This window comes from Channa argus, chromosome 13 (genome assembly GCF_033026475.1).
Source record: "Channa argus isolate prfri chromosome 13, Channa argus male v1.0, whole genome shotgun sequence".
In the NCBI taxonomy this organism is placed as follows: Eukaryota; Metazoa; Chordata; class Actinopteri; order Anabantiformes; family Channidae; genus Channa; species Channa argus.
In genome coordinates this window covers 26673640-26686911 of record NC_090209.1, presented here as the reverse complement: position 1 = coordinate 26686911, position 13272 = coordinate 26673640, and the positions used below count along the sequence as shown (strand labels likewise).

General features: G+C 42.4%; 1 protein-coding gene across 4 annotated transcripts in view; it reads left to right on the top strand.

Moving 5' to 3' along the window:
* kcnd1 (potassium voltage-gated channel, Shal-related subfamily, member 1) overlaps positions 1-13272 on the top strand; it is a 64222-nt gene that overhangs the window by 7923 nt on the left and 43027 nt on the right. For 2 of the 4 annotated variants that reach the window (XM_067527870.1, XM_067527871.1), the window contains 3 exons: positions 1191-2404; positions 5486-5731; positions 7555-8267. In XM_067527870.1, coding sequence (XP_067383971.1) covers positions 2249-2404; positions 5486-5731; positions 7555-8267 — 1115 coding nt within the window. In that variant the 5' untranslated portion in view covers positions 1191-2248. Of the gene's footprint in view, positions 1-1190; positions 2405-5485; positions 5732-6025; positions 6099-7554; positions 8268-13272 lie in introns of those variants that run through there. The other 2 variants (XM_067527873.1, XM_067527874.1) reach the window with 2 other exon arrangements.

Genomic DNA, 13272 nt, shown 5'->3' with positions numbered 1-13272 from the left:
AAATGAAAGGGAACGAAGAGTAGAAGAGGTGACTGGTGTGGAGCAGGAAGTAGGATGTGACATTGTGATCTGTAGTGAGAGGTGGAGGAACATCTAGAGGTGGAGGTCTGCTCTGGAAAACAGAGGAATGAAGCTTAGCTGCAGTAAGACAGAATACATGTGTGTGAATGAGAGGGACCCAGGTGGAACAGTGAGGTTACAGGGAGCAGAGGTGAAGAAGGTGCAGGACTTTAAGTACTTAGGGTCAACGGTTCAGAGCAACAGAGAGAGTGTGGAAAAGAGTTTCACTTTTTTGAGGACCAGTTTGTGTAGTTTCTTACCAAACTAGGACGATTTAATTTGGGTGTTTACTTGTGCTGCAGATGTACATTCCAATATGATACAGTACGATAAAAATCAAAAATCCACACTCTTCTCTTGGCTCCTTATGATTATTCATCTACTCACTTCCTTGTGATTTCACTCCTTTTCCACATCAACAAAAAAGTTTATTCTTTCCCCGCTTTGCCGACCAAGTCCTTTCCTCCGTTTTACAGGTCCCATATTGTCCCACTTTCATCATAATAAAATGCCAGCATAAGTAAATTGTCAAGATATTTTTAAGAAGGTGTTATGTTTTAAGGAGGAACTTAAATTCGCAGCTTGGGATCAGTTGGTAAAAGTTCAAATAAACAGTCCTTACGTCATTTATTGGTAGTGTTAATCCAAAAACCAGGGAAGTAAGGAATGGGTCAACAAGCTACAAGGAGGAATAAAGCTGGACAGTGTTTAACCAGGTGGGCAGCAGGGGAGGGGGTGAGTCAGGGTGGGGCGGTGGTTTCTGGGTTTGGAATTACAGAGCGGTTACTAAGTGATGAAAAGACGAATAAATAATAAGTGACAGACTGAGAGACAGTGACAGGATTTACTCTCTTATCTGCCAAGCGTCATCCCTCCTTCTCTGTTCTGACAAATCTACTTCCTTATCCTTCTTTTTTCATTTCCACTCATCTATTTATGTCCAGCCTTCTCGTCTTTATTCTTTTTAGCTTACAGCTCATCCATTCTTTTACTTCTTTTCCCCTTCTTTTCCATTCATTCTTTCTCTCTTCTCTCTTTCTGTTTTCTTTATTCTTTTCCTTTCCTTTCCACTTGCCCTCCTGGTTTGCCTCTCACTCTGTGTCTCTCTTCTGTTTGTATGTTTCTGGCAGGACAGCCATACATGGACATGGAGTAAGGACCGCCTGACGCCGCCTCCTCGCTTTCCAAAACAAAGCCAGTGTCTCTTTACCACCACCATTGCGGCTGCCACTAATGCCTCACTGACTTGAGAAGGAGAGAAAGACAAAGAGAGACAGTAAAACACAGAGACAGATAGAGGGAAATTAGAAAGCGCAAAACAGCAAGCAAAAGCAGAAAGGGAGGAAGAGGAAGAGGGAGTCTGCAGATCCATACTCTCCACAGCAGAGAAACACTTAGAGGGAGGGAGGCAACACTGGTGATTCTGTCTATCTTGCAACTTCAGGGACCATCATCACAATTTAATAAGAATTTGAAAGGCTGCGGTGCTGCAACAAATCTGTCTTCAGAGGGAGAGAGGGTGGGCGAGAGAGCTAGAGTCAGACAGAGAGAGAAGAAGCAGTGAAGTTGGGGTCGGACACAAATTTGTAAAGCTTTTCTACCTGGATTCCTTTTGTTCTTAATCCCAGCAGCAATAAACCTGTGACACAAATATCAGAGAACAACCTTTTGGAACCTTTGCAGTTGTTTTCCTGTTCTAAAGCTGCTGAGAGTTCAAGAAATGATGTTTTCCTACCAGGAGAGTCTGTCTTCTGAACCGGAGCGGCTTGTTACTTAGGCTTGGAAAAAACATCCAGGGATTTCTGAGATTCCCGAGAGCGTCGCGGCGTCGGTTTTACCCCGAGGAGCATCTAACACGCTGGAAGAAGAGCCGAGAGAGAGCAGAAGGAAGCTTCTGTCCTCGCCCACCAGGACAGCTCTCACATGCACTGCCTTTCCTGCAGTTTTACACTGTTTTCTTCATGGCTTGACACCTGACTTCCATCTGGCCCCTCCCTCTGCCCCACCTCCCCCATTCCTCCACCTTCAAAATGTCTGCCAATCTTGTCTCTTACTGCCCCGATGGCTTGAGGGAATCAGGGCCGTACAAGAAGTGATCGAGGACTTTATTAAAGCACTTAGCCCCGATTCATTTGTTCCACTCTCCACCGAGGACACACTTTTAACAGCTGGGACGTTCTAATGCAAGATGGCAGCCGGCGTGGCGACGTGGCTGCCGTTTGCACGGGCGGCGGCAGTGGGCTGGTTGCCGCTGGCCAAAAAGACAATGCCCAAACCTCCGGTGGACAACTCGTCCAAATCTGACGAGATCCTGTACGTCAACGTCAGCGGGGTCAGGTTCCAGGTGGGTGCTGCTGTTTATTGAGAATGCTCCAAAATGTGCTTAAACCTGATTCAAGAAGTGTCAAACTTTACAAATGACAGTCATAGTGCACAAGTCTACCAATACACTAGGTACCATCTAATACAACCCAAACACAGTAGCTCTGCCACGAGTTCTTCTTTTACATGGTTCCAATTTTTCTGGTTTCAAGTTGAAACTGTCAAAAAGGTGGTAATTCTATCTGCTTATTATTGAGCTCATAGAGGGTCGGACCGGAGTGCATTATATTGAGAGATAGTTCGAATGTTTTGGCCCCTTCATTCATTTTAAATGCGGTAATCAAAGCATTAGAACCACCTCTTAATCTAATGGAGTCCAGTCTGATTCCACTAGCCACTTTGTCCTCAACAATAAACACAGAGTAGAATTATCAGCTTTCTGACAGGTTTAAGTAGAATTCATGCAGAGCTGCTTTTTTAGACTGGATTACATCGGGCAGGTGGTCATAGTAACGAGGTCCGTGAGTGACAGTACGTTCCTCTGGGCAGAGTGTTGGGCTTGTCCCCCCTTGGTTGCATGATTCTGCAAAATTCAGTTCTGATTCAGTTTTTTGCCAGCATTTATAACATTAGCTGTTTGTAGGCCACCATACTCCCCACTGAGACTCCCAGACACAAACCACACTGGCCAGCACTTAAATCTGCATCCTAACCATGTGTATAACTATAACCTCAAGTTGACTTAAGTTCTTAGGTTCTTCTATTTATTCTAAGATCATCATTTGTTTGAGTGAAACTTATAAATGTATGTTAACCCCCTGCTGTTCCACTCTGATGCCAAGAACCACTCCTTCATGTTGTATTTCTAGAACTACATCAGCTCCATCTGTAGATCTACAGAAGTTAATGACAGATGTTAATGACAGAAAAATCAGCAGTTGTTTTTATGTGGTTTACCATTATTTTCAGTCAGATTTGCTAAAGTAAACATATGTTTTCTGTTCAGTTTGTTTTGAAGTGCAACAATTAAAAACTGGCTAAATTCTCATCATTGAGTTTCATCATGAGGTATTAGTCCAGGGGACATTTATCCAGTTTATCACTGAAGTGGTTCCATGTCCACTTTCTCTTCTGTACACTGCAGTTGTCATCACTTTAAGCCATTTACTACAGTGTTCATATTCACTGCCTGACGTTTGTCTTTATCAGATGATAATCCTACAAGATGTTAATCACTGAATGTGGTGTTGGGCTCATTTCTTCTAATGGTTGAGCCAAATTTAAGCAGATATCTAATGTTCATATTTAATACTGACCTTGTAAATACAGATTAGATTTCATGCACAGGTTTCTTCTATACGGACTTCCAGGTTTTATCCTTCATGTTGGTGCATTAAAAGATTGTTAATAAAATCCACAGAGCTTAGCAGCTTTTTAATAGTGTTTCTGCTACATCCAAAAGGCTGCTGCAAAAATGCTTCAAAAATCCAAAAGTAGATTAAGAGATGTGTAAATTTATCCAACAGGCTCCACAAATTTTAAATGCAAATTGTTTTGAATGTTCCTCCAAACTTGTACATTTATACTGAAACCAAATATTCTAGATGCTTTTCTAAGCTCAATGTTTGTTCAATTGTTCTATAATAAGAACGCTTGAGATCATCAATGAGGAAAAATGCAAGTGCTGTTACAGATTTGTGCAGCTTTCGATGCCTCTGCTCCCACTTTGACTGCTGGAAGTTGTAAATACTGGACTTCTAATCAGCGCAATGATGTGCATTTGGGCAGAAATAATAAAAAAGTGGCTCCGTGACTGAAATAGATTTTTGGTGGCTTTCTGCTGTGGTGGCAGAACAAGAACAAAGTTGTTGTCAAACCTGTGAGTTTGTCCCAATTTTTAAGTGCCAGTAAAAATAGAAACATACAGTAATGCTGGCTTTTAATGTAAAATGGCAAACAATAACTGAGAGGCATTAACTACTTCACATCACTTAGTGATGGCTCAGTGCTTCCATCTGACTCAACAACTTAGGAACATGTGGTAAAAAGTTTCATGCTCTATATGACTGATTGTACATTATTCTCTTCTTAAAATCTGCACACCCTGCACACCTGTGCCCTGTTACCATACGAGGACTCACTGCTCAGCTCATAATGTTGTTATGAGCTGAGCCATCAAATCCATGTTAAGCTCGTTGTCCTGACAACATATCAGATCTCAAACCTGCTCAGGAGCAGGAGGGATTAGTCATTGTAAACAAGATGAACTCTCAGATTTAAACCGTATTTCAGCAGAAAGTCCATCCAGCTGATTCAAGATCCAACAACTTTATTGATTCCATATGGGAAATTGGGGCTGTACTGTATGATTTATTAGTTTTATTAATCAGCATCTGTAAAGTCACTAAAGCTGTCAGATACATGAGGTGGAGTAAAATAAAATGGAATTACCTCAAAATTGTACTTACATTTACTCAAGTACAGTACTTGAGTAAATGTAAATGTGTAACAATGATAGTTATAGTCCTGACATTTCTTTATTTTCTCCTACCTGGTCACATTCACTAAGCCCTGCCGACACCTTTGTCTCCTTTTCTACATGCCCCGCCCACCCTAGCTCACCCCGCCCACTCTCACCTGCACTGAATCAGCACCAGCAAAGACACTAGTTAAGCCAACACACATGCCTTTTGCCTGATTGTAGAAGTACCTAGCGGCCCCCTGTCTCACAGGGCCCATGGTTTGTTCTGAGGTTTGTGTTGTGGGTTCATTGTTGTTTGTTAATTAACTCTGGCTTTGAAGCTGGACCACATTTCTGTCCACTGTTTTGTGTCAATATTGATGAGAGGATGTGTGGGAAGTGCAAGTGGTTGATTAAAAGCAGTTTTTGAAGCAACTTCGGAGCACTGGGCCCGCTCACCAGTTACAAGATCCTACAAAAGAAGATACAAGGCACCAGAAACCGTGATCTGAAGTCTTTTGTAGAAGGCTCAACGTAACTACAGCTACAGAGTTTTGTGATGCTGGGATGTGTTTGTGTGTGTAGTAAGGGGACATCCACATGATAACATGTTTAAAATTCTCTTCTGTTCCATTGTTCCAGACGTGGAAGAACACTCTGGATCGCTATCCTGACACGCTGCTGGGCTCTTCGGAAAAAGAGTTTTTCTACAACGATGACACGCAAGAATACTTCTTCGATAGAGACCCTGAAATGTTCCGGCACATTCTCAACTTCTACCGTACGGGCAAGCTCCACTACCCGAGACATGAGTGCATCCAGGCCTTCGATGAGGAGCTGGCCTTCTACGGCATCATTCCAGAGATCATCGGAGACTGCTGCATGGAGGTAAACCCTTTCCTTTTTTCTAGCTTGGGAATTCGCTGCTACTGTAATTTTTAAAATTTGACTAATTGTTGTCAATGAGAAGCTGCATCATTTTGTCTAATGTCCAGTAATTCAGACTGCCTGTGCCTAGTGCGTCCATTCTCCATTGAATGGATATGCTCAGTACAAAATTTCCTCTCATAGTTAATTTCCTTCAACTGTATAAAAAAAGAAGAAAAAATTGGAATTTCAAACAAAAATAGTCGAAATTTGTAAAGCTATCAATTTGATTTGTTTACTTCAGATTACTGAAGTATGAACAGAAGGAATCATTACATCAACCTGTAGACGTCTTTCAGTTTTCATGTGGGACCTGACTCGACAAACTGTGAGCTATTAAACCATATCATTGCAGAGCCGAAGGTGTTCTAAGCAACTTGTAGCAACCAAAATTCTGAACAGCTTTGTGTACGTGCCTGTAGCTGCTCCAAGATAAAAGTGCTTATTCGTGCATTTCTTGGTTATGTGTCCAACAGTTTTTATTGTGAAACAGCTGCAGGTGCATGTTGAAGTGCTATTGTTGCGTTCTGTTGTTTTCTTTCTGCAGTGCATTCAGACGTGTTTATTATAATGGCGCCACTTGTAATGTACTCATGTGGGCCTGCGACCTTTGACCTCTGATGTCTTCCTGATAGTTGTTGGTTATTCTGCTGCTGTACTCATTAAGTCTCCCCGGAGAAGAGCATCATCTGCTAAATGACTCAAATGTTAAAAACACAGATGGATCTGGGGGGATTACTAACTACAGTGCTGCACTCAAACTCCATTATCCAAGTCAAACTCATTAAGATGGCGTGATGAGGCCTGTGAAACACCAGCAGCTCAAATGCAATCTATTTGGCTCTTTATTGCTCGTGATTTTGGCAGGCTCGGAAGCCTCCTCTTGCTGTGAGTGATTTCTTTAACGTTTCATAAACAAGTCATTTGTTCCCTTCTCACAAATCACCTTCAGCTCTTTATATAATCTTTTTTATATCAGCCTGGTCTTCAGAGCCTTTTATATCTTCAGAACTGGCCTGTCCAATGACTCATGAATGAGTAATGCTTCTTTATTTCCTCAGATTTGGCAGCCTTGATCATGGTCACACAAGCGTTGATTCAGCTGTGAGAGAATTTGATTTCTGGATTTCGTTTTTACTCGCTCAACACTTCCCCCATAGTTTCTCACCAGAAGTGGTCGACATGATTTCTATTTTTACTCCTCTAGTAATTTCACACATCTCTTTTACCATCTTCTCTCTGCATGTTGACTCGAGTTTTTGTCAGATTGGAGTTAAAGCCTAATATTGAGAGGGTATCTTCCTGCCAGGGCAGTGGTTAAGCTCTCACTAACTGCTGAAAGAAAAAAAGCAAATGAAGTGAGTTGATGTTTGGTGCAAACTGGGTCCTAGAAGTTACCTTAAGAATGGACATTCCATAGTCATTGTTTGGACAAATCATAGACTGCAAGAACTAACCTTTTTTCTTTTCCTGAAGTCAGTTCTTTGGTAATATGACTGACTAGTTTCTTCTTAAGGTTTGTCTTCTTGCTTAAATAAAGTTTTATTTATGCAGCCTGCAAACTTGTTTTATGAGCCTTCACAATCTGTATGATCATGACATTATCTGTCCTCAGACCCATGAATTCAATAAAGAGATGCTCCCTCAAAAACCCCTTCAATGCAACAACATGGTAGAAACCTCTGGAGTAGCAACGGAGGAGAGACCCAGGATGCACAAATATAGACATCCTGTGTATGATGATAAATGATCTGGATAATCGTTGTCTGTCCCTCTCTCTGCAGGAATATCGAGACAGGAAAAAGGAGAACCAGGAGCGTCTGGCAGAGGACACTGAGGCCAATGAGGCAACAGATGCCCCCCTCCCTCCACACAGCACTCCCAGGGAGCGTCTGTGGAGAGCCTTCGAGAACCCTCACACCTCCACCATGGCATTGGTCTTTTACTACGTCACTGGCTTCTTCATCGCTGTCTCTGTCATTGCTAACGTGGTGGAGACGGTCCCCTGCCGGCCCCCCAAAGGCAGCGTCAAAGACCTTCCCTGTGGGGAAAAATACCAGCTGGCCTTCTTCTGCATGGACACGGCCTGCGTGCTCATCTTCACCTTCGAGTACCTGATGCGCCTGTTTGCCGCACCCAGCCGCTGCAAGTTCATGCGCTCGGTGATGTCTGTGATCGACGTGGTGGCCATCATGCCCTACTACATCGGCCTGGTGATGCCTGAGAACGAGGACGTGAGCGGCGCCTTCGTCACCCTGCGGGTTTTCCGCGTCTTCCGGATCTTCAAGTTCTCACGTCACTCGCAGGGTTTGAGGATTTTGGGCTACACGCTGAAGAGCTGTGCCTCCGAGCTTGGCTTTCTGCTCTTCTCGCTCACTATGGCCATCATCATCTTCGCTACTGTCATGTTCTATGCCGAGAAGGGGACCAAGGGCTCGACCTTCACCTCCATCCCAGCCTCCTTCTGGTACACCATTGTCACCATGACGACGCTAGGGTGAGTTAGCATCAAACTGATGCTGGTGGATTCACTCACTGCTGTAATATCTGACACTAAACACATTTATTTTCTCTACTGATGACTTCATCACTGTAGCATCGCAAGTGTGTGATAGTGCAACTGTCATGTTATGTGTTAGAACTCAGATATGTCATTATTATCGTGGAGGAGGATTTACTGTCTGTTTCCATCATGAAAAGAGATGAAGTGTGAAAATCCAAAACTGTGTGTGTTGGCCTCCCACTCGCTGCTTCCCGAGTACGGTAGTGTATCTTCACCCTGGTGCCGCCCACACACACACACTCCCTGCTGCCATGTGGATGAGAGAGTGCGTGTTTCTGTGTGTGAGGATGATGGTGTGTTTGCCCTGCAGCTCTCCAGCACTGATCTATTATCTGCACTGAAAGAGAATAATCAGAAACTGAGTGAGTCAGGAATCTGCCATAAGCTTCAACCGCGCCACCACCATACTGCTCACACACACACCTCTCTATAAGACTCTTTACTCCTACCTGTCTGTGAATGGAGAAAGTGAACGTGTGAATGAGTAAAGTGTGAATGACTTCAACATTGCAGTGAGCTGTAGTAAACCCACAGTAGTGTTAAGCTGTGCAGAGCTGTGAAACGCTGACGCGGTTTGAAACACTGCTTTTGGGAAACACCATTTTGTGTTCATAGCACTAAGGTCTCTTTCACAGCTGCAGGTTGGTTCAGTTGGTCCAGACCAAAGAAAACCATCACTTCTGGATTTTCATTGGTTTAACATAAACAAACTGGTGATCAGTTACTTTGAAATATTGCTCATATATTACCCAAAGTAAATTTAACTTCCGTACTTTTTTGGCGCCGACTAGTCTGCTTCATTACTATTGAATATTGAAAACTGTCTTGTCGTTAAATTCCAACATAAGATACTGAAGCAGGACTGAACAGTGTGAACGTTTATCCCGACTGTAAATTAGAGCGTTGTATTCCGGGGGGAAAAAACTGTTTAGGTGGCAAGTACAACTCTGAGTAGGTATGTCGACTGATTCTCAGCATTTTTTTAGCACTTGTAGAAAGCAAAAGATTAGTGGCTCTGAAAATATAGTTATTGTGTTGGTATTAAAAATGTTTACCAAACCCAACCCTACTCTTGTGACTCTAGTTGCTTAGCAGCCTGTGGTTGTCTCTGTGATTTAATCAGTTTCATCTGTGAGTGTGACACACTAAAAAGATTCTTTACTCTGATCTTGTCTCTGTACAATCGATAGCGAGTTGCTGGTTGCCAACCTGTACGCGTTTCAGTTTTTTCTAACTTTGGGTCTTGAGAACTTTAGGCCACATAGTGCAGCACATGACGGCAGGAATCTCTATGAAAATGTATCAGAAACCAACAAATCTTCCTGTTCATGTATTGTAGCTAAAAATGACAAAAGTAGATGTAAAAAGAAACATGGAGAGATATTAAAGGGTGAAATGAACATGGGGAACCAGCAGGAAATGCTGAAAAGGGTCAAGGATTGTAATAAGGGAATCACATAGTAAAATACCAGAGCAGAAATAAATAAGTCTTATTTAAAGAGTCAGAAAAGCTGTAGCTCAGTTGGTAAAGGCAGTCGTCCACGGACCACAGGGTCGATCCCCTGTCCCGGCTATATGTTAAGTGTCTTTGTGCAAGACTCTTAAACCCTAACAGGCCATTCCCCTCCCCAGCTGTGCAGTGCCGGTCCAAGCCCAGCAGAAACTAGGGAGGGTTGCATCGGGAAGGACATCCGGCGTAAAAACTATGCCAAATCAACATGCGGACAATGATCCGCTGTGACGACACTGAACTCACGGGATAAACTGAAAGGACAAAAAAAAATTCAGAAACACATGGTTTATTGACACATTCACTCTTCATCGACTTAAGCATTTGAAAATAACATTAACAGTACCAATGCTCTAAAAATGCTAATGTCCAAAGTTATCATTTTAATAGGAAGCACACTTTTTATCAGTACTCAGGCTTTATTTGTAGAAAGGATTAGTTTTTTAAATCAGGCTAACAAAAAACATTTGAAAATAACATTAGCAGTATGTGTTTTATATTGGAATTATGTAAAAATTTAATTAGTTTTATTTTTTTTAATAGATTTTCTTTTTTTCAAATCTAAACATTTCTATCTGAAAATGTCCTAATCTGGCACAAATGGGCAGTTGAAGTTGTGGTGTCCACAGGTTTTCCAGGTGTTGTGAGGCTATTGATTAACACTAATAAGCTCTTAAAGTTAGTATGTTGCTTATCTATGCTGCAGCACCGAGCTGATTCATGACGACATATCGAGTGCAGAGTCTGTACAATGGCTGCTCTCAGCATCACTGACCAGTTAAAGCAGTGAGCTTAAGGCTTGACTTCTAAATTATCTTTAATGGTGAACTGATCGATTTCAGCTGTTGGACATGCTGCATGTTGTACACTAACAAAATGATCTGTTGAATTAATGGTAGCAAATTACACAACAGTAAGTTGCATTTTAAAAAACATGCAACTTACTGTTGTCTCCTGCAATTCTCTCCCCTTCAGTCTTCTGGTCCATTAGTTATCAGGGAGAGGCCGGCCACTAAATGGATTCTACAGGCAGCAAAACCCAACCCAGGCTTTTACCTCACCCCTCTCCTCCTCCTCCTCCTCACTTCTCTCCATGCTCTCAGTTACTGTTTCCTTGTGGGGAGTATTCCTCTGTGTCCTCACTACTCTCTCCCACTGTAGTATCAGAACTTGTAGCAGCATTAAGGCACCAAACAAAATAACACATTATCTGTCTAATGTGAATTTGATTACTCTCAGCATCCAACATGACTGATCAGATGTTTAGAAAACCTCAGTTTCCAAAGACTGCTTTGATCCAGTGAAGTATTAATTATATGTGGAGGAAGACTCATAACTTCAGGGACAACTCTGATTGTCTTACCTGTCTGGAGCTTAGGTTTAGGCCTATTTAGCCTGCTGAATGTGTTTAGTTTAGCCAGTGTTTTAGCTTGTAGTGATGCAGCCTTTAATAGTCACTGCTTCAAAAAACTGTGAATTATTCAGGAACTCATGCTACATTGGAGATGGCAGGTGTTGGCTGCAGCAGAAGACAAAGCCGTGAACCACTTCTTGGTGAAAAAAATGTAAAAAAAGCTGTAAAGTACAGGTTAGCCAGGCTGCACCTGCACACAAGACAGAGTCTGGATGTTAGTTTATTCTCCCACATTCCAGTTCAGACATTAACACATTACAGAATGAACAATAGCCACTATTTGCTTGGCTTTTTTAGCAACTATGCAAAAACCTTCTAAACAGAGGCTGGAATGTCGTTAATTTGGACTCTTGGTCAGATTATGTTTTTTGACTTAAAGCCATCATGCAGAAGCAGGAAGAATCAATATGTCATTAAACGTGCTGTAAATGATCATGGATTGTTGGCTGGTCCATACCCCAACATACATTTAATCCATCCATTATCTGTAATCACTTATCCTATTTGGGTCGCAGGGAGGCTGGAGCCTATCCTAGCTGTCATCGGGTGAGAGGCAGGGTCCACCCTGGTCACCATTCAGTGTTTCAGAGAGAGACATACACAGATGGACAACCATTCATAACACCTACCCAACCATACCATAAATCTGGATATTTCACTTAGTATTGGTTATGTTTATGCACCACAAGAACATGGTCAGGTTAAAGGAGGCGCTGTGGTTTAGGGTTAAAATTGGTTCTTCTTTGTCCATAGTTGTGGAACTTCTTGTATAAATTTAATACAGGGAATAAACGGTGGTCTCCCACACCCTGACCCCACTTTGTACTGTAGCTGCTACCAAGTAAAAGCAGCATGATTCCTAATAAGCTGCTCTGCGGGGTCCTGTGCATCGTCAAATTAAGAACGAAGCTGTGTACATTTTCACACAGAGGGCAAAGCTGTGTTAACTTGATTATGAGTTTAGGTATCTTGTTCTCGTACACAAGTGAGTGGAAAATGGAGCATGAGATTGACAGTTGGTGTGGTGTTCACATCAACAGTAACGTGAATGTGAAGCCAGAAGGTAAAGACTTTGATTTGGATCTGCACTGCAACCCTCAACTAACCTCCACGTGTGAAGCCATGAGTCTGTGCTGGAAAACAGTGGATCGCTTCTCTTTGGATGGGAGTGAGTGGCTGACACCAGTGAAGGACTTTGACTATTCTGTGATCTTGTTCACAAGTGAGGTTAAATGTGATACAGTTGGATCAGTGCAGCATCAGCAGTAATGGTGACGTTGTTTTAAAGAGGTCCCTCTACAGCAGGGGTGCCCACACTTTTTGGGCTCATGAGCTACTTGACCAAGTAAAAATGATCTACCTACTATAAAAGTACAAAACATATATTTATTTATGAATATATTGAGAATTCTTTATATGCACAGTATATGTTGGTGTAGCTTACATAACTGCATGAACCCATACTGCACAATACAACTCTGTAATTTTTTTGTCATTACCTTACTCTGATGCGCATGCGTGGTGACCCTGAAAAAGTCAGATGTCAGACTGGCTGCTCTGTACGTCAATCAAGTGACAAATTTCATAGTGAGGATGGAAGATGGGCTGACGTCTACTTTGTTAATTCCATGCGATCTACCCACACTACCTTTGCGATCGACGTATTGGGCACCCTGCTCCACAGTGTGCGTCAGCCCTCATCAGATGGAGTTTGAACGTCCTAATAGAGTTGCACGTAGAGGCACTGCTACTTTACATCAACAGGAACCAGTTCACCAGTTGGTGTCTGGTCACAATTGTCCTACATGTCTTCCATTGAAGGTTTTCCCAGAGAATCCATCTGGAAGGAGACTTTGGGGTGGACCTCGAACCATCGTCAGACCAGCTCAGGATCCCAGAGAAGGTGCAACTACCACCCGAAATCAGACAAGAAGCAGCAGATGAAATATTAATTATTCCATTACTAAAATATAATCAAATGGTAATTCACAATCTGCCTTTTACTGCACATCAAA